General features: G+C 57.9%; 9 protein-coding genes across 9 annotated transcripts; 2 read left to right on the forward strand and 7 right to left on the reverse strand.

Moving 5' to 3' along the window:
- Positions 1-37: 37 nt before the first annotated feature.
- Positions 38-1,012, reverse strand: BXZ73DRAFT_103281 (uncharacterized protein; the record flags this gene model as incomplete). The annotated part of the gene is made up of 2 exons (XM_048015530.1): positions 38-67; positions 119-1,012. 2 exons carry the CDS (start codon positions 1,010-1,012, stop codon positions 38-40), a joined length of 924 nt encoding a protein of 307 aa, XP_047875920.1.
- A 1,090-nt stretch (positions 1,013-2,102) lies between these two features.
- On the forward strand, positions 2,103-2,779 carry BXZ73DRAFT_79059 (uncharacterized protein; the record flags this gene model as incomplete). Its single annotated transcript, XM_048023002.1, has 2 exons — positions 2,103-2,474; positions 2,495-2,779. 2 exons carry the CDS (start codon positions 2,103-2,105, stop codon positions 2,777-2,779), a joined length of 657 nt encoding a protein of 218 aa, XP_047875921.1.
- Positions 2,780-3,471: 692 nt separating this feature from the next.
- BXZ73DRAFT_79060 (uncharacterized protein) lies at positions 3,472-6,441 on the forward strand (the record flags this gene model as incomplete). The annotated part of the gene is given in 13 exon segments (XM_048023003.1): positions 3,472-3,478; positions 3,498-3,551; positions 3,580-3,708; positions 3,769-4,005; positions 4,050-4,106; positions 4,194-4,402; positions 4,430-4,563; positions 4,618-4,846; positions 4,911-4,921; positions 4,980-5,064; positions 5,140-5,196; positions 5,264-5,708; positions 5,768-6,441. 13 exon segments carry the CDS (start codon positions 3,472-3,474, stop codon positions 6,439-6,441), a joined length of 2,328 nt encoding a protein of 775 aa, XP_047875922.1.
- Positions 6,442-7,053: 612 nt separating this feature from the next.
- BXZ73DRAFT_79061 (uncharacterized protein) lies at positions 7,054-10,311 on the reverse strand (the record flags this gene model as incomplete). Its single annotated transcript, XM_048023004.1, is given in 8 exon segments — positions 7,054-7,181; positions 7,232-7,274; positions 7,359-7,511; positions 7,553-7,958; positions 8,411-8,708; positions 8,728-9,184; positions 9,641-9,798; positions 9,864-10,311. The coding sequence occupies 8 exon segments, from the start codon at positions 10,309-10,311 to the stop codon at positions 7,054-7,056; spliced, it is 2,091 nt and encodes a 696-aa protein (XP_047875923.1).
- Positions 10,312-11,135: 824 nt separating this feature from the next.
- Positions 11,136-11,728, reverse strand: BXZ73DRAFT_79062 (uncharacterized protein; the record flags this gene model as incomplete). The annotated part of the gene is made up of 3 exons (XM_048023005.1): positions 11,136-11,189; positions 11,252-11,500; positions 11,600-11,728. 3 exons carry the CDS (start codon positions 11,726-11,728, stop codon positions 11,136-11,138), a joined length of 432 nt encoding a protein of 143 aa, XP_047875924.1.
- Positions 11,729-12,033: 305 nt separating this feature from the next.
- On the reverse strand, positions 12,034-12,608 carry BXZ73DRAFT_50076 (uncharacterized protein; the record flags this gene model as incomplete). The annotated part of the gene is made up of 3 exons (XM_048020372.1): positions 12,034-12,111; positions 12,161-12,397; positions 12,468-12,608. 3 exons carry the CDS (start codon positions 12,606-12,608, stop codon positions 12,034-12,036), a joined length of 456 nt encoding a protein of 151 aa, XP_047875925.1.
- Positions 12,609-13,618: 1,010 nt separating this feature from the next.
- On the reverse strand, positions 13,619-15,613 carry BXZ73DRAFT_91123 (uncharacterized protein; the record flags this gene model as incomplete). Its single annotated transcript, XM_048025872.1, has 6 exons — positions 13,619-13,846; positions 13,890-14,468; positions 14,524-14,815; positions 14,854-14,954; positions 15,000-15,099; positions 15,138-15,613. The coding sequence occupies 6 exons, from the start codon at positions 15,611-15,613 to the stop codon at positions 13,619-13,621; spliced, it is 1,776 nt and encodes a 591-aa protein (XP_047875926.1).
- A 256-nt stretch (positions 15,614-15,869) lies between these two features.
- Positions 15,870-16,395, reverse strand: BXZ73DRAFT_50013 (uncharacterized protein; the record flags this gene model as incomplete). The annotated part of the gene is made up of 3 exons (XM_048020363.1): positions 15,870-15,923; positions 15,979-16,233; positions 16,294-16,395. 3 exons carry the CDS (start codon positions 16,393-16,395, stop codon positions 15,870-15,872), a joined length of 411 nt encoding a protein of 136 aa, XP_047875927.1.
- Positions 16,396-16,600: 205 nt separating this feature from the next.
- Positions 16,601-19,275, reverse strand: BXZ73DRAFT_103287 (uncharacterized protein; the record flags this gene model as incomplete). The annotated part of the gene is made up of 8 exons (XM_048015531.1): positions 16,601-16,635; positions 16,693-16,723; positions 17,490-17,710; positions 17,762-18,305; positions 18,354-18,440; positions 18,493-18,822; positions 18,889-18,969; positions 19,021-19,275. 8 exons carry the CDS (start codon positions 19,273-19,275, stop codon positions 16,601-16,603), a joined length of 1,584 nt encoding a protein of 527 aa, XP_047875928.1.
- Positions 19,276-19,598: the final 323 nt, after the last annotated feature.

Below are 19,598 nucleotides of genomic sequence, written 5' to 3' on the forward strand. Positions count from 1 at the left end.
CGATGCTCGAGCTCGATGCCCGCATCCCTGCACGCCGTCAACGCCAGTCCCCACCCTCCTGGCGCGTCTGGCCCCGTGTTCACCACAATTCGCTTCTTCATCGTCCTGGCCAACCCACCTCGCATTGCATTAGCCCCGCCTTGAGTCCGGAGACGAAGTTCCAAGGCACAAGAGAGTAGCTCCCGGGACCGTCGCAGGGAGGCACCTCCAACTCGAGAACCCTCGTGCGCGGCGGCAGGGTGATGTTCTTGAGGAAATACGGCGTCTCAATATGGAGGTGCACCAAGTTCGGGAAAATCGTCGGCAACAGGTGCGAGAAACAGTCTTGGACGTGACCGCGGACCCAGTGGTGGCACTTGCATCTCGGATACTTCGTCAGCCGAAGGCGCTGAACTCCCGGGAACCTCTGTCGGACTGGAGGGGCATCTGGCGCGGAGATGGTGGCGGGCAGCAACCGCGTGGCGTTGTGGGTGTACGTCCACGCGAAGTGCACCTCTGCGCACGCGCCGCCGTACCGCGCGAGGCAGTCGAACGCGGTTTGGTACTCGCACGCGCGATACGCGGAGGAGCGATACGTGGAGGAGTGAGACTCGATGGCGACCGTGAGCACGCGGCAGGCGGTGATGAAGTCGGGAATTTGTTCGTACTTGACCCTGTACCCGAACCCGGAAAAGGGGTCGACGTCGGTGAGGGTTATGAACAGCTCGGTGTTTTGGAGGAAGCCGCGCGCCGGGTCGGTCGCGGGGTCCGGTCCGAGGACGTCGAAGATGATCTTCTGGTGCATGTCGAAGTCGACTTGGGTCTCGATGGTCACAGTGTGGCAAGCGGCGGCTTGCACCAGGTACTTGAAAGTCCGCGACACTTGGCTCAGCCGCCCGAAGAAAGACCACCGGAGCTTGCCGTCTGAAGCACGCTGCGCTGCATCGCGGTCACGGATCGCTTTGGTATCGGGGGTGAAGGTGCGCCAGGCGTGCACGATGACCATTTCTGCGAGGTCGGGAGGGATTTCCATGTTGAGAGGGAACGCAGGTTCGGCAGGTGTGTAGTTGTTCAATCGTTCATGTGGGGTGTTTTTGGTGTTATATACCACGTCCGCCGCTGGTGAAACTTTGTGGGTCACCGTTCAAGTCGGTCAGCTCCGAGGAATGATGGACTTCTTACCAGCCTGTCAGGACGCCTACACAGCACCACGGCCAGCGAAAGGATCAAGCAAGAACTCGAACCAGGTTGATAGTTGTCGGAGGCGGCCACACCACGCGAAGCCATGTCAAATCCTGAATCGGACCCACTCTGGCAGGTGTGTCATCTGGTTATGTTCTCAATAGCTCGCTTGGCGGCATTTAGTAGGTCTTTGGAAGCGCCCCGGACCTGAGTGAATCATTCAAACATAGCTGCATCTCGCAGATCCTGTGCTCGGAGAGGAAAGGGGGGTCGACGGCGAGCGTGGAGAGATAGCCACGCATTCGATAATGCGCCCGCAAAAGATTAGTTCTTTCTACTGGAGGAATGAGACGGTGGTGCACAATGTGAGAGGACGAGCGGCTTCTGGATTCGAGGCGGCTAAGGCGAGCTTCCGATGCGTCTTCAGATCGTCTGCGTACTCGATGAGCGCGGGCATACGAGACGCCCCGCGATCTCCTCGAACGGGCGTGACGCCTGCGAGGGACGGCCGAGGAAGGGCTAGCGAAGCTTTGGTTCGGGGGCGGGTCCTTTTGGGAGGTTGTTGCAAGAATGAATGTAGAGGATGTCGAGAGAAGGAGCTCGCATGCGTGTGCCCCGACCGAGATTTCTCGTTTTCGGATCGGTCCTGCAGATGGCTCGACCATTTTGGTAAGCATTGGTTGTGAGGATTGAGAGAGCGAGTAGCAATGTGCAGCAAGTGGCGATTCAGTGGCTCGACTAGATGTCGATGGCTCATTCCCCAGCAAGTCCAACGTCCAACGTAGCGGCACTTGCAGTGCGCCAGGCGCAAGGAGAGGGCTTGAGGCAGGAAGCGTTAACATGGGAGAAGGCTTAGATCTATATGAAAAGACTCACTATTGTGGACGCCGAGCATCCTAGATGCTACAAAGCCACTGCAGAAACTCCCTGCTCGATGCGATATGTGGCAGCTCAGAGCTTCCACCGCAGGGGACTTCAGCTTCAGCATCCTTTGCCCGTCCTTGCTCACGACGAAACTGAATACCGCGTCGATTTCAAGTCAGACCTCGCCCGTGGCATTGAACAAAGTCTCGCAAAGTCCGGGCTCGTACACAGGGTTCGCGGTCATTGGATGGCCTGTCAGGGCCTGTCGCTGGCCGCGTACTGCCGACGTCCGGAGCTCGTCTTCAATCGGCTGCAAACGCGTCGCGGCGGACAACGGCGGAGCGCGGCTCGAGTCAAACTGGCTCGATTCCGCAGCGGACCTTTCACGGATACGCCGCTCGTGGCCCACACGGCTGACAGTGTCGATGGCGTTGACGAGCGACGATGAGGTTGCGCAAACCTGTTTCAGAAGAAGGGGCGCGGACCTGGGAGGGCTAGATCAGAACGGCAAGTGCGCTGGAGGGTGAATGAAACAGCTCTACGTGATGCGCTTCAGGGAGCATTGCGCGCAGCGGAAGATGGTGGGCCGGAGCAGTATTCCTGCGTTCCCGGCGGCGAGCATGAGGGATGCGGCGGGTGCGGTGAGACGTCGCAGGCATCCCAACTCCTGAAAAAGCCAGTAGACCTTCCCGATCCGCGTGAATCCATGAACGCCGTCGGGGCCACTTGGTTCGCGGCGGAGTTTGGGGCCTGAACGAGAGCTTCTGGGATGAATGAAGACGATGACCGCCGCAGCATCTCCATGATCGGGCGAAAATAACCTCGTATGACTCTTCGGACAGGTGCACCAGCCGGTACTCCCCAGCTCTAACGAAGCATTGAGGGGTATTCTACGTCAACAGATGTTCCCAATGCGTTTAAGCACACCTTAGGACACGTATCACGCGAGGGAGGATGATGGATCTAGCTATGCAATCGTGAATAAGAATATGTAATAAAAATATACGTCGCACTCGGCGCGTAACCCGGATGAGCCGCCCTGCTTGGGGTGGTGCCTCCGAGACAGGCTGACGATGCCGCGGTCGAAAGGATGAAGATTATTTGGTCCGCCAGGATTCCGGGCGCTTGTAGGGCGACCACGCGCGCTGCGACTTGAATGAGCTTGTGTGACAAAAGGGATGATGAAACTGTACTCACCGACCGCCGGGGGGCCGAAGTGCTTTTGATGTTGTGGATAGCGCACGAAAGATGTATTGGGTAGGAAGGAAAGGGGGCTGCTCTTCTCAGAACGACGAAACAGATCAAATGGAACGAAGACTCACCATGAAAGCTTTCAGCTGCCCTTCTGCATCCAGTCGCTTCATCGTCCTGACGCCCCCGGTCACCAGTCCATCATCGGGAGTGCTGTAAAGGTACTTCAACTCGTACTCGTGCTTCTTTCCAGTCATGACCCGTGTGTCTAAGCAACATAGCCAAGCAGTTGAGACGTCGAACGCATGTGATGCAAGACAATACGTACCTCCATGGTGCGCAGGATGACGCATTTGCATGTAGGAAACGTCGGAAAACTGCTCCAGTTCCCGGACCGAAGATGGGTACCAGTATTCGGCGTATGCCTTCGTATTCTCGTCGAGGGGAAGATCCGGGACGTTCATGCCAGAACCCACGAAGGCGAGGCGGCATGTGAGCAGGTAGAGTTGGGAATGGGTTGGGGCGTTTGACTGGTTATCGCATGCACGACAGCCAACGGGGATGAACTGTGGGCTGTCGAGGTAGATGTTGCGATCGAGATACTTGTTGGCGGCATGAACGGGCCCCAAGTTCCGGACGATTTCCTCCGGCAAACCGTAGGCCTTGACGCAGAGGTGGGCAATGGCTTCCAGCGAAAAGACGTAGCCCGAAACGTACGCCTGTGTGGCTACAGGCGCCATGAGGCGAATTCTAGACGCAGCAGGAGCGAGAGTGGTGGTGGTGGTCATTGTAAGCGATGAGCCGAGCTGGTGGAGAGTGGCGGGGTGTCGTAGTGGGAGAAGGGGATTGTCAAGCCGTGAAGACGCCAATGTTCGACTTTGGGTCATCACGTGAGTGCACGTGTCTCCCTCCACGGTCAGCGGCCCCGAAGCGCTCAGCGATCTCAACCACTTCCTCTGACCACCTTCCGTGCCCAGCCCGGTCCGGCCCGCCATACCATAATCCCGGCCCATTGTTCTCTGAACAAAATAAAACTAACGATGCTCCGTCCCACATGGATCTGCGTCCGCCTGAATCGCCCTCATCTCTCCCTCATCGTCTCCTGTCCGGTCCCACAGCCGCCTCGCTCTCTGTGACCGTTCGGCGGATTTATGTCTTCGATCTCGACCACTATATCATATATCTGGTTCTTCTGTCACCTAATCCCCACTAGATTCTACTACCCTCCTCCTCGGATAGACCACAGCCCTCAACCACCGTCCTTATAATGGACAAAGGCAAGCGTAAGGCAGTAGACGACTTGGATACCGGGGAAAGAAGGCTGCGTTTATTCAACACCAGCGAGTTGTGCGTATTCTTTATCTTTTGAAACATCTCTCTGGTTCACTGCTCGATTTGCAGGTCTGGGGAGAGTTCCTCCGATGCCGATCAAACAGCCTCTCGTCTCGGCGTCACCAACGTCCCCGTATCAGAGACGGGGGTGCAGCCGCGGGAGTTTGACGATGTGGTTGCAGATGCGCCCGAACCCCCCGCGATAGGCGAGGAACACGAGGCTACAAAGCTTTCCAACTTCACTCGTGACTTACTCGACAATTTCGAAGCCATGTTAAAGCAATGGGAGAGCCGCATGGTGCGTCGTGTGGCCGTCCAGTATTTGAACACTTGAGTCTCACACGTGGCTACGATACTGGCAGGGACCTGTGAGGTAAGCACGCGTCGTTGTGTGTCTGTAGCTTTCGCTGAAGCTACGCCTACGAATACAGGACCACCAGGAGCGGCACGAGAGACCCGACTAGAGACTTCGCAGATGAAGTTCATGCGCACATTCGCAAGTTCAAGAATATCCCAGTGCGTTTATATAACGCCCTAAAGACAAAAATGTCTCTAACATGAATGCGCAAGGACAAGATTATGTCTTTCAAGGCGTCCGCTACGAGTGGGCGAGATGCGAAGGACGAGCTACGAGCACTTATTCGCCAGGTATGTTTTGCCTCTCGAACATCTTAGATATTTACTGACAATCCCAATAATTCGGTTCTCTCCTCAGACTTTCCCGGAGTTCGTGAATTTCATGAAGTCCCACTGCGACTGGAATGTCAAGAGGATCGAGAACATCACTGAAGGTGACAACGTTACAGAGTCTCAAGTGGACGCACTCGTAAATCCATACCTGACGACGTCTTACGACATGCGCTGGTTTGGCGTCGAGCCTCAGGCGAGATTCTTCAAGGAAATGAACCTCGCGCCAGTGAACTTCACCCGTGGCTCCGAGAAAGCGAAGGGGGTGGAGGACTGGAGAGACGGTTTTGCAGATGTAGTACTTCAACCATTCACCAAACCGACGATCACCTCGCAGATGTCTCCATCCGTTCCGATATACTCCACTCCAGCTCGAGCGAGTGGATCTGGATTCGCAGCTTTCTTTGCCCCGCAGATGCCATCTCACAGTACCGAGAAAGCAGACACACGGGGAACCAATGGCACGCAGCCAGGTAAGTGTGGCCGGAGCTGCAGAAAGGCGGTATGCTAACGTGAAGAAACATCGTTGCAGACTATACACCTGCCATGGCCTCGACCTCGACGACAACCGACACCAAGATCAACACGGACCTTTACTCAACGCCCGAGTCCTCTCCGCATGCATCTGGCTCCACTAACGCCGACAGGAGCGGCGCCTTTTCCTTCAGCTCCGGTGTCCCTACGCCGAACATCACCCTGGGAGACGTATCGCTCGCCGGAGTCGGCTCTGACCCGGGACACTCCCTCGACGAGCGTGGTCGTCCCATCACCAACAACACGAAGCGCCGTGTGAGCGGACTCCCCGACTTCGCCGTCGTCACGCACCTGCCCGACGGGTTCATGCTCCATCTTGTCCTAATCGTCGAAGACAAGGTGGTCCGCAACCCGGCGGAGCAGATGAAGCGCTACCCAAAGCTGATCGGACGCCGGTTCGGTCCGGTGAACGTCGTCGGTATCCGGATCACGCCCAATGGCAAAGGGCTCCAAATGAAGTGGGCGCGACTCGAGTGGGGGCGGAACTTGAGCGAGGACGACGACGATGAGCCCCAGGTGGTGTATGCTGAGGGCGACGACGCCTCGAGCCCAAACAAGGGCTGGTACCCGGCGATGTGCGACTTCTCCTTGAGCAACCTCTACAAGTCGCGTAAGGAGTTCCTCGAAAAGCTTTTGAAGCTGATAGAAGACCACGAACGGATGCCCTTGTAGAGGACCCTGTAATTCATCTCATGGTGCGTTGAATCCAATATGATGGGATTCTTCTCAGATTCAAGAACGTCATGGTTGTACGATTTTTTGATGTCTATGCCTTCTATGTATCCATCATCTTATATGCATCAGTATTCAACATGCCTATGCAACCACTTTATATGTGCTCCGAGCCACCGAAATCGTGAACGTACATTTCATGACAATTCAGACGGAGTGAAGCGAGATTAAATGAAATGAACAGTTCCCATGCGTCTAGATTGTGGACACCGGCGGGTAAGTGAGTGCCGCGAGGCTCTTAATGAAGCAATGAAATTATAGCTTTGGAACTCGGTGCTATTGATCGGCATTAGCATCATCGACCGCATTGCCGAAGGATCGCACCGTGCATCTGTCTAAGAACGCATCCGATCTGGCTACGGGTCGAGAAGAGACATCACACCCGCTGTGCAGAGGCGCATATGCAAGGGCGGCACCGACAACTGTGGTCCAAATCTATGCGGATTGAGATGGTCGCGAGTCGCAGTCGTTTGTTACTAACGGCGCGCACGACTCCCTGGGTCTACAGCAGCCACGGTTGAAACGAAAATATGCATCTGCAAATAATAAGTATTAAGATGCAACAAGAATATACGTTGTAGACACCGAGCGGCGAGGAGGACGCCCAATCGCGGTCCCGCGATGAACGAGAGTCACTTGGCCCGTCGCGATTCTGGGCGCTTGTATGGCGACCACGCGCGCTGCGACTAGAATGAGTATCGATCACACCGAGGGACGAAGCCGTGCTCACCGAGTTTCTGGAAGGGCGAATCGCTTTGCATGTCGTCTTTAACCTGCGGAGGATGTATTGTGTGGGAAGAGTAGGGGACTGGGCTTCTCAGAACAGAACCACGGCACGGGATACGTCAGCCACTCACCAAGATCGAACTTGTAGAGACCCCATCCTCTTCCAATCTCTTCAACTTCCTGACACCGCCGGCCACCAGGCCATAGTCAGGGATTCGTGACAAGCACTTCAGGTGGAACTCCAAGGTCTTCGCAGTCGTGACCCTCGTATCTATCAAACAACGCTAATTGAGAGTTCACCCGTAGCAAAATCGAGTAGACGTACCTCCGTGATGGGTGGGATAGCGCATTTGCATGTAATAGACGTCCGCGAACTGCACCAGTCCTCGTATCGAAGGCGGGTACCATAGTCGGCGTATGCCTTCGTCTCATCGTCGAGGTCGAGGTCTGGGGCTTTCAGTCCGAAACCACAAAGGCGAGCGGCAAGTGAGGATGTAGAGGGGTGGTTGTGAGGGATCGCGGCCGCATGCGCGGCAGCGAAGACGGATGAATTCTGGGCTGTCCAGGTAGATCCTGTGTTGCAGATACTTGTTGGCCGCGTTGAGGGTCCTAACGCCTGGATAGTCTCTTCTGACAAACCGTATGCTTTTACGCAAAGGTGTGCGATTGCTTCGAGCGAGAAGATGTAGCCGACATATACATTTGGGTGGGGCCAGGCGACTGAACGGGGGCTTAGATAGAGCGGGTGGGAGATTCATTGTGGTTGTGGTGGTCGTTGGGGAGCGCCAAAATGAATTGGAACACGCTGACAAGCCCCATGGTTCGACCACAGCAGATAGCGCGTGCGAAGTGGGCCGATTCAGGTTCAGAAAGGGTGGTCAGACGTCGTGGGAGACGGAAGTGTGCTGTTTTAGACGCCAGTGTTCGATTCCGATCATCAGGAACACGTTGTGCGCACAGGAAATCCAGAGCACCGCATGCGATTCGCGCCAGTATATCGGTCAAGGAGTGCTCTCTATAGTTTGCTACAGGATGCCGGAAAAACGAATACAATCACTGAGTATCTACATGGAGCCCGCCTTCTCACGTCGCCGCGGCTCCGGACGCTTATGGCGACACAGTGCGTGTGTGAATTGAGCGACGATGAGCGGCAAGAAGGCGCATCGGGAAGGCGCACACTCACCGATTGTCTACAACGCGAAGTTTCCTTGAAGACGTCGTCACTTGTGGAAGAGTATTCGGCTGGGAGCGTCGGCGACTGCGCCCCAGCGCCATAAGCAACTGGGCACCGGGGTAGTTGCGCCTCACAACGATCGAGCACGCCTGCCCGTCCTCCTCTCGCTTCCTCATGTAGTTGACACCGGCGGCCACGAGCCTCTCCTCTTCCACCCAAGCGTGCGCATCATCTTGTACTCCGCGGCCTTGACGTGCGTCACCCTGCGCGCTGTCCCCAACAGTTAGCCAGCTCCCGGTAGCCACTTCTTCCAAGGAAACACGTACCGCGGTGGTGGGCAGGATGGTGCATCCTGAGATACGGCACGTTCGCGAACGCGTCGGACCCTCGCACGAACGGGGGTACCAATGGTCCGCGTGCGCCCTCGAGTCCGCGTCGAAGTGCAGGTGAGGGCGGTTCGCGCCTCGGTCGACGAACGCCAGCCGAGCACGAGCATGGAGCGCCACGAGCACGCCGGATCGCCTCGCCCGCGGCAGCGGGAGGAGTCGAGTTCCAGAAGGTGGGGGCTGTCGATGTCCGTGTGGCTGTCGAGGAAGTCGTTTGCGGCCTTCGGAGCAGCCCGAGACGTTGGACGGTCTCTTCTGATATACCATACACCTTGATGCAGAGCTGGGCGATCGCCGGGAGCGAGAAGACATAGCCAGCGACATAGATGTCTCCGGGAGGTGGTTGGGACTTGCAGATCGCAAGACCGGGGATACGAAAGAAAGGCACGGCACAAGCCTAGAGAAGTCAACGCGATGTTGAGAGAAGATGTCAGTGGTTGAGATTCGAGGGAGGCAGATCGAACAATCACGTGAATAACTGCTGCCACCGTCGCCAACTGTTGACCACCCATGGACCACTGTAAGTGGTATTCAGCTCCAGCCGAACGTAAGAACAACGGATGTAAATTCGATACAGCATATATTCGATCTGACTAACCTAATAACAATAGACTACAAGACTACCCATCGGAACGAGGTTGCGAGTTAGACAATCCGCCGCCGTTGGTACGGACCCCATTCCGCGCCCTACAAACAAATCGGAAGTGAGACAGGGGCTACACGCAAAGAGCGAGAGGGAACTTGCCGCCGCCGACTTGCGACGAATGGTCTTGAACGACGTCGAGACCTCACGGGAAACACGCTGGAAGGGGAGCGACGGGGGCTGAAACTCGTCAGATCGGAGAGAACGCACATTGAACCGCACGAGAAAGGCGCTCACATGGCACACGCGCAGCCTCCCTTGCCCCTCCTCCCTGCTCATGCAGAACATGTTTTCCCTCACATGAGTGGCATCTGGCACAACTCGAAAGAGCGCGTATTCCAGAGTTTTGTAGGACACCAACCTCGGAACTGTGCAGCGCATTAACCGGCCGTCAGAACGGCAGGAACACGCGTCGAACCGATGTGGTACGCACTGCGGGGAACGAGATGGCGCATGATCATGTACCGCACCTCGGCGAACTCGGGGAGCCGGCGGATGGACGGCGGGTACCAATAGTCGGAGTACGCCTTCGTCTCCGGCTCGAGGTCGAGGTCGGGACAGCCCGCCCCCGCGTCGACGAACACGATGCGGCACACGAGCATGTATCGCTCGGGTCCCCTGTCGTCGCGGAAGCCGCATTGGGAGCAGTCGACGGGGATGAACTCTGGGCTGTCGAGGTACCGGAGTCGGTTGAAGTAGTCTTTGGCAGCCATGAGAGGGCTGATTTCCCGTAATTTGCGCTCGGCCACCCCATATCCCTTGATGCAGAGCTGGGCGACAGCTTCGAGCGAGAAGACGAAGCCGGCGAAGTAGACGCGTTCATAGGTCGCGAAGGGTGGAAGCCCGACACGCGCAAACAGAGGTTTAGCCTGCGTAGCCATAGCAGAAGAGAGATATATCAGAGTTGGGGGGCAGGGTGAGGGTGGTGAATCAGGACTGTAGGCTGGCGAGGCGATGAGCGACTCAATCTAGCCTCGGCAAAGGTGTTTGGTTCAAAGGGTCACGTGAACCCGAAGCGCATGGCACGCGCGCCGCGGAACTCCGAGGCATTCTCATTTTCTGAAAAGAGCATGGATTAGATATCTCATGCACGACATGAGACATAAAGACGACTATTCACCGCACTTGATCATCCGCTCCTGAAATTGGTCCGTGTCATAACCCTTGTAGTGATTGGGGAACCCCCGAGCGCGCGTGTCCTGTCGAAGCCGCACATGAGCGGTTTGAGAGTAGTCCTACGGTGGTGAGCGCAACAAAGACTCCCTGCTCACGCGTGAACAGCACCGTGCGATCACCCACGAGATACCCGTACTCGTGGCTGTCGCTGGGGCAGCTTCACTGACGTGCACCTAGTGCGACGTCCAAAATCTGCTGGGTTGCATGAGCACGAGCAGTAAGTCAAACCAGTTACTCACTGGTGATGAGGGTAGAGTACATGGGCGATCGAGCATGAAAGCATCACACGCTCAGCATATATACGTAACCAAACAGAACATTCAAGTGAGATTACAGACAGGCGTCGTGAAGAGGTACGTTACATCAACTAAAAAGAGTGTATGTGGAGCATGGCTGAAGTCCGAAATGTCCATGCGAAGACCCAAACGAAGACAAGATAAAAGCAATGTGGATGGGAATACGTGGAGGGATGGTACACATGCCATGGATGACAGTCAGAGTTATTTCGCCCTTTGTGACGTCATCTTCTTCATTGCACCACGACCGTCGTGTTCACGACCTCGGTGAAAGGCGTTCCGCTCGCCTGCACCGTCGCCAAAGTGCCGTCAACGGCCGCCGAAGAACGCGCAAGACAGAAACACTCACCCCGACGATAGACAGGTGAACGACCCCGATGCTGAGCTGCTGCCCGCTGGTCGCCGTCGACGGGATCTCGATGGAGAAGTTCTGGAACGGGGGCTTCGACGGGTCCGAGCTGTCGTACTGGGGGTCGAAGGAGCCCGAGTAGACGATGTTGCCGAGGAACTGGGTGACATTGATGGACGAACAGGGGGAGCTGCCGCACGGGAGGACACCAATGGCCAGGCCGACTTCCGTTGAGCCCGACAGCGAGTTCTGTGGCGCGTACAGCACGCGGGAGGAAGGGGTGTGTCGAGGGGCGTGCGGTGCGTGCGGTGAGCACGAGGCGAGACGCGGAACGAGGGCAGCACGTACGGGCTTGTCCACCTCCACGGTGATGTTCGACCCCGCTGCGACCGTCGACATGCTCGCGGGCGCGCCGATGGCGATACGCTGGGCGGCGGCGGCGGCGGCGAAGCAAGCGAGAGCGAAGAACGTCTTCATCTTTGTGGTGCGTTGAGGAGAAGGGCGCGGGGGGCGGGGCGGGGGCAAACACCGAGGATGAGGAAGGAGAAAGACGGGCTCGACTCGAGGACGGGCGCAGGAAGGGGAAGTGGGGCTGTCAAAGCACGGCGCGCCGACGGTTTATAGGAAACGGAGATGGAGGGGGAAAGAAAGTGCGTCGCCACCAAGGCCGTGACCGGGCGAGGCTGCGCGCCTGCCGTTGCCGCCGCCGGTCGTTGCAGGGAGCGGGCGAACCGTCTCCCCGCCAGTTCACACGGGTGAAGGCGGGCATGACGTCATATCATTCAATACATCTCCCTATCCACCACCTCAGCTAGAAACAGTGTGATGTTCGCCACCTCCATAAACGGCTCTGCGCCGGCCTACAACACTGTGAGCGACAGCACTTGGCCTGGGACCGGACGGACGTACCCCAATGAGCGAAAAGTGGGCCACGTTCAAGCTCACTTCCTCTCCCTCCAAGTGCTCCGGCACCGCGACCGTGACGTTCTCAAACGGAGGCAGCCCCGGTGTAACAAGCGCAGGAGTGTACAGCCCGCGGTAAACCACGTCTCCGAGCACCTCTCTCACGTCTTGGTCCGCGCAGCGATGCGCGCACGGCCAGAACCCGATCGCGATCGCGACTTCCTGCGTTCCCGTCAGGGTGAGCTGTGGTGCCGAGGGTGCGCCCATCAGCGTCGAGTCGCAGAACGCCGCGCAAAGCTGATCTGCGGCTTACCGGGAGGTCGACGCGGACCGTGAGGTTGCTCCCAGGGGAGACGGTAGACCATTCAGCTGGAGCGCCTATGGAGATACGCTGACCGAGCGCAGTGGCGCAGAGCGTCAGGAAAGCAAAAAGGTGGGCAAGTACGAGAAGCATGTCAACGATGTGCTGTTTCGCGTGTCTCTCGCGTCTGGTCGCTTGCCTTATATATGTCTGCCTTCTGAAGAGGAGCTAGAGAGGCCCATCGACGCTCGTATGACGGCGATGTTCGGAGCTTGGCGGAGTTCTGTGAAGAGGCAATGTATGCGCTCCTTCCGACCACCACCGACTCCGCAATCCAGGTTCGCGACTGCGCCGGGGGTCCAGGCCGAAGGTGAGTGGCCGTGAGTTTCTCCTCTGTCCCAGCGAATCCAGCTCCGGTGACTAGCTGGGAAGATGCGCCCATGGATCCCGGCGAGATGAGCCTCGGGTCGCTGTCCCGCCGGAGTTGTCAGAACACAATATTTTGGCGTCTGAACGGTTGAGTCAGCAAGAACACACAGAGAGTCACATGAGTGAAGGTACGTACTGTGCGGGGTTGAAGGGTGGATACTAGAAAGCCCGTGCAGGTTGGTCGCAGGCAGACTAGCTGGGGCTTCCGGTCGGGTTACCAAAAGTGAAGCTGGCGCGCGAACAAGTGGGCACATTTGCAGCACTCAAGCACGCACATCCCGTTTGGAGTGAAGACTCGTCGGGTTGTGCGACTCAAGCAATACGGAATACCGAACCGTTGCACAGGCTCATAGCCTACAGGACGGCTTGGATCTGATGATGCGACGCCGCAGTCCACATAGTAGACCACGGGGGATGGTATCCGAAGTGCCAGATGCCATGGGAGCAGCAGATCGTGGTGGTGACTGAATATGAGCGCTGTCGCGTTGATGCTCGCAGGCGCCGATGTTTGCGATCGGCGAATCGCAAACTTCGCAGTGGACTCCAAGTTGACTCTCCCCCAGATCGGGTCACTATGTAAACGGTGTGCACCGTGGAGTATGTCTTCAAGACATAGGAATCTGAAAAATAACATGATCAATAAAACTTGTAAACAGAGGACCAAGAACTATCTATGTAGTCAAGTGTACAGCGATCAAATGGTCCATGTGCTCATCAGCCACCATCCTCAGATTTCACCGCCCTGCAGGCTGGGACGCTCCTTTAAAACTGCCCGAGCCACCGCGTCCCATACCCACGCCTTCGTCCAGCTCCTCCTCCTTCGCGACCTCGTCCTCGTCCTCATTATCCCTCGCTCTCCGCGCGTCCTCCGCGACCACCTTCGCCTGCTGCTCCCGCGCTCCAGCCTCGTCTCCAACCGCTTCCGCTCCGCCTCCGCCTCCCGCGCGCCACGTTCGCAGCCTCTTCGTCCTCGTCGCTGCTCGAGCTCGAACTGCTCGAGCTCACGCTCGCCTGCCGGACGACGCCCGCCCTCGCGCCCTGACCGCCGCCGCCTCCGCCGCGCACCCTCCGCCTCTCCTCGTGCCGCTCCTCCTTCCACCTCTTCAGCCTTTCGTCGAAGCCGTCCATCGCGCGCACGCGGCCCAGAGCTCCGAGGTTCTCCGGGCGCGCGAGGAACGCCTCGAGCACGGGGAGGAGCTCCTTCTGCGGCCGGTACGTGCCGGAGTCGTTGTCGATCACGAGCTCGAACGCCGACGGCGGAAGCAGCGAGAGCTCGTCTTCGTCTTCGTCTTTGCACTCTTCTTCACCAGCGCCGTCTCCGTCGCGGTGCTCGTCGTGATCCGGATCAGTGGTGCCTTCGCTGGGCTTGGGCGGTTGCGCGTTACCGTTGCAGGGGCCGGGCGGGGAGTCGTTCGCGGGTGCCGGTGAGTCGCCGTTCTGCAGTGCCGCAGTGTCGTCGTGTCTCTCGTGCCCGTGCTGGGCGCGGCGGACGAAGAACTCGCCGCTGTACGCGATCTCGATCGCCACGTCGGAGTGCATGGTGTGCTTGCTGAGGAACTGGATCGCGAACTCCTCGCCCGTTTCCTGCAGACGCGTCAGCGGCGGCCGCCTTTGACGATCCGAAGGGGCGAAGACGCACCGTGAACCTCCACTGCCCGTCCAGCGTGATTACGTACGTGAACACTCTTCCCTCCCGCCCGTACTCCGCCATCTGCAAGAACTTGCGCACGAACGCTTCGTCGGCCTTCCCCTGCCCGTCTGTCTCCCCGTTCGCGGCGTCGCCGTCCCTGGCCGTCGCTGGCGTGTCGCCCGCAATACCCCGGATGGTGTTCTTGTCCCAGTTGTAGATCGCGCGATGCTGTTTGTGCAGGGCGTAGTTGAGGATGACGCCTTGGATGCCGCGGGCGCGGAACATGGCCTTCACGAACGGCCTGAACCCGACGTAGCGATGCCGCAGCGCAGATGGTACCGGTCCTGCAGCTGGACCTCGGTCGCCTTGAACGTCTGCACGGACGCGAGGCGCGCCGCGAGCGGCGAGAAGTGTCTCGAGAACACATCTGGCCACGAACTCTCAGCACGCGCAGAGGACGGAGATCCGATGGAGGCTCAACGTACGCGGCCCAAGTGTGTACACCTTCTCCCCTCCTCTCCGCCGACCTGCGGCGACCGCCCGAGGACGCGCACGCTGACGACGACGCGCGTGTGGTGCTTGACCCTGCCGCGCGTGACGATCGTCGCCGCGTACGAGCCCACCGCGCGCGCAGGTCCCCGTGCCGCTTCCGCACCTTGACCTCCCGCTCGCCCGAGTTCCACCCCTCCCGCAGCGCCGCGCCCGTCGCGCCCTCACCCGCTTCCTGCACGCCGCGCGTCGGCGGGGGGAAGCGCACGACGGCGCGGCCGAGCCTGTCGTCCCGGGACCCGCGGTCCTCGTCGAAGAGGTCCATCGCGAGGACGAAGCCCGAGGCGGGCACCCCCGCCACGACCCAGCGCGCGCCGTCGAAGACGGGGTCGCGCGTGCGGTGGGCGGTGGGGGTGCGGTAGTGGACGGACTGGACCGCCTCGGCAGGGGCGAGGGGCGAGAGGGTGGCGACGATGTACGGGTCGGCGGAGAGCGAGCCGAGGTCGCTGATCAGGACGTTGGACGCGCGGTGGAAGGCGACCTCGCAGGTGTAGCGGACGGCCGAGGGCGAGGACGGGGGCGCGGCGGGGGGCGGGGGAGAAGAGGCCATCGCGGTTGGCGGCACCGTGGGCGGTTCGAGAGTCTATTTCATCTCAGCGCGTTATGACGTCACCGCCCGTCTCGCCGCAGCTGTCATCTTCCCTGGCCGTGTATGGTTCAATCAGTATCGAAGATCGCGGTAAGGTGGATATACAGTATACAAATAGAGTACAGTACCGAATGTCCAGGTAAGTCAGTATCCATACATAGAGTCAATCACACAATGTTCTCGTCCAAACATCATCATCATCGCGTCCATTCCGTCTTCACTCAATGATCACGGTCTTGTTCAAGACCTCCAAACTCGGGAAGAACAGCGCCTGCAAACGCTCGCATCAGCACGAAAGCCCACAAGTCCCTCAGAGCGGGGCGAACGTACCCCGACGAGCGAGAATGCGCCACCGACAGCGCAGCCGGCCCCGACTGGAAGTCCTCCGGGACCGTGACCGTGAAGTTCTGCACGAGCGTCGCGCTCCCCGGCGGCAGCTTCGGCGTGTACGGCCCCGCGAAGAGCACGGTCCCGAACTGGTCCGCGGTGCTGAAGCCCTCGCACGTCCCATTCGGCGCGCGCCCGACGCACGTGATGAGCCCGATCGCGACGGAGACCTCTTGCGAGTTCGTGAGGCTATCCTGGAATGCGAAGCAGAAGTTAGAGTTTCGGGTATGAGGCGGAGTGTGGACGGGGCTCACCGGACGATCGACTTCTACGGTGAAGCTCTCCCCGGGGAAGAGCGAAGCACCCGCAGAGGAGCGCGGATGACCGCGTTCTGCGCAGCGGCGGCCGCGGAGCATTCCGAGAACAAGTGCGGTCTTCATCTCTGAGGTGGTCGAAGGCGGGAGTGTGGCTGGTGGGGTGGTCGAACGTCCTGTTGTACGCCGTATAAATATGTCGTCAGCGGCTTCCAGCGCCCCGTATAGGGGCTGCGTAGTACGGGCCGTACAGCGACGCCACTCCAGGTCGTGGTTCCACTTCGAAGGAAACCGGAAGGTCAGTGGGCTAGTCCCATGTTGTGGAGTACTGGCGATGCCCGACTGAAACACAGAAGGTCAGTGCGGGAGCACGCGCTAGAAGGAGTGGAGTGAACATACCAAAGTGCTGCGCAACCGACATGAACAGCCGCTATGCACAGTCAGCAGCGCGGTCTGTGGTACAGCCTGGCGGGCATGAAGGCCCTGCGGTGTGGTGTTTTTCCCTCGTGGGAGTGTGTCGGGAGGAACACGGGCTACTTTTGGTCGCCGAGCCGGGCGTCACCGGCTCCACCGACAGAGTGCGGGGCGCTGCGGCGAGACGCGCCTAGTGCCCAGGAGGGACAAACCAGCCGTCCCCCACAATCATAGACGAGCTCACAACCCGCAAAAAGCACAGATCCGATTCCATCGGAGGGGTCGACGCCTGTACAGGTCCCCGCTGGCGCACGGCCGACGTAGCCGAGGAGGCCAACGTCGGCCGAGGCCTCTTGCGACGTGGTCAAGGTCAAAATCATGCGGGATGTGAAAGAGGATGGCTGAGACTTACGACATCGGCGTCCTTATCTACCCACATAGAAGAATTGTGAGGCCCAGCCACGCACGCGTCGAGGGCCACTGCGGACGTGCTCATAAAGCGTGTCGGATTCAAGCAGAGTTGTTCATACAAAGCGATAATAGTACACGAGCATAGTTGTTGGGGGGCTTACAGGAGGGCATATATCATAGTAAGAAAGGAAGAAACGGTGCGCGTACAGACTTTGAACAGCACTTGTCCACGTTCTAAGTCGTCTCGGTGTGATCGGCGTGATCAAGCGGCGGCCTCGCCGACAGCGTTCATGGTCCTGACTGCCTCGCGTTCTCGGATCTGCAATACTCGTGTGTCAGACATGAATGTACGGATAGAATACGCTTCTCACATTATTCTCCCGCCACTGTCGGATTTCGTCCACCGTGAGGTACCTGGCGGGCCGAGCGTGGTGGTCGCGAATCTCAAGAAGCGTGGCAATAACGAAAGGGTGGTCGTACGGATACCACCCGCGGCCAAGCTCCCGAGTGTCGTCAGGGGTGCTGAGAATCATGAGAGTCGGGTTGCCATCGTCATCAACTTCGGTCGGATGCAACTTGACGAGTATACACTCTAAAGTTTGACGATAATCAGCGTCAACTTGACACATCCTAAAGCCTATACCGTGAAGGTTCAACTCCAGCTCGAACTCCCTGAGGTAGTTTAAGAGCTGCTCGAGAGGATCACGACCTAGCTTCATCTCGACTGTTAGAACAGGAGTGCCCGTGATGCCGTCTTCGTTCATAACTTGAATGAGCGTATCCAGAACGTAATAGGGCACCCTGCCCTTCTTGGTCTTCAGGAAGCGCGAAGGCACCTGTCTTCCCTTGGAATCAGTAGACAGAACAGGCTGATCGGTGTCGACTCCACTGGAGCTCGTGTTGGCAGGGTCGTAGTCGGAGTCTTGAGGGTCGTCCACGAGGTCACGGTCCAGAAACAAGCAATCTCGACGGCCCACTTTCACAGACTTGCGAGAAACTGGACTGCCCCATATCTCGGCAGTCGCAGCAAGAGACCTTGTTCTGGCCGGGGGAGGAGGTGGAGGCGGCCCTTCAAAGGCATAGGGAAAGTCGCACCACACCGCGGACCCAGAGGCATACAAGCCAGCCTCGAGGTCTGTGGCCGAAGCAAAGGGAGGCCTGAACATCGGCGGAGTGAACTCAGAAACCTGCGGCAGATGTCAGCACTCCACTCGACGTCGGAGGTGCCCGCCTACCTGGTGGGACATTCTGGCATCCTTGATCAAACGATCCACGCTGGCGACCGTGATTACATTGGGGACAGACCGAGCATTGACAATACCCTGCGAGAAATGAGTCCGACGCTTGACACCATGTAAACGTGAAGTAACTCACCTTCGTATCTCCCTTGTCCAGCCTAAGGACGGCGCTGAAGCTTTCACCTTCAACACTGTCATATGAGTTGGCGAGCTGTTCTTCGTCGTCAGAATCCCCGCTATGAAAGCTCTCGTCGTAGGAAGTGTCGATGGTGATTCGTTTATCGATGCGGCGAAGGGTGTTCTGGAAATTCAATCGGAATGATTGACAAGCCGTGAAAATCGCACCGAGATACACGCCGGCCGCTGGCTCTAGGCTGGACTCGTAAGCAACGTCATCCGAATTGATGTTCTCGACTCCTTTCAAGCCCCACAGAGGAATAGTGGCGAGAAGACGATCCGCTGAGGTCTATAAATGATACACGGGCCCATATTAGCCTGTAGTACAAGCGATGATACTAGTAGAATGATGTACCGGAATTGACATTGAGTCGTCGCTGATATAAGCCACCATATCGATGATCTCCTGGACTACTTGCGCGTTCTTCGTGGCAACCTGTGGCGCACTTCTGTGTGCGCGTCTGTACTGTCTCGTTGGCTCGCGCACCTGAATCAAAGCCTGCACTGACGTCTGATGACCTGTAAGTAAGGAATCCTTGTAGCGGTCGAGAACGTTGGCAATCTTGAGTCGATGCTGTACATCCACCAGCATAGGATACACTGGCTTCGGTTGATTCTCATCGACACTGGATTGGGAAGCCGCAGGACCCACGAGGGGAAGAACAGGTGTGGCGGATAGCGCAGGGGATGATGAAGATTGTCCATGAGCATCGATCTTGATAACTTCCTGAATGCCTGCCATAGTAAAAAGCTTCATTGAGCGACATCAGTAAGATATGGAAACATTATATTTGTAAATAAATCACCAGATCTTTCCTCATCGCATCCACCATGGTTTTGGCACCAGCCAATTCGGTCCCTTCAGCGGAGGGTGGTTCGCCCTCGCCCTTACTATATATGGTTGCGTGAGGTTGAAAATGCAAAAAGAGAGAGAGAAGCTTACTGGGAAACTCTTGCATGAGATTCTGTCTGTTTATGACACAAACAATCAGATCCATAACGTTCTTGAAGGGAAAGAATACGCACCAGACGACCACGAACCACCTGGAGAGTGCGCTCCACACT

This window comes from Epithele typhae (genome assembly GCF_022376455.1).
Source record: "Epithele typhae strain CBS 203.58 chromosome Unknown BXZ73scaffold_39, whole genome shotgun sequence".
Lineage (NCBI taxonomy): Eukaryota > Fungi > Basidiomycota > Agaricomycetes > Polyporales > Epitheliaceae > Epithele > Epithele typhae.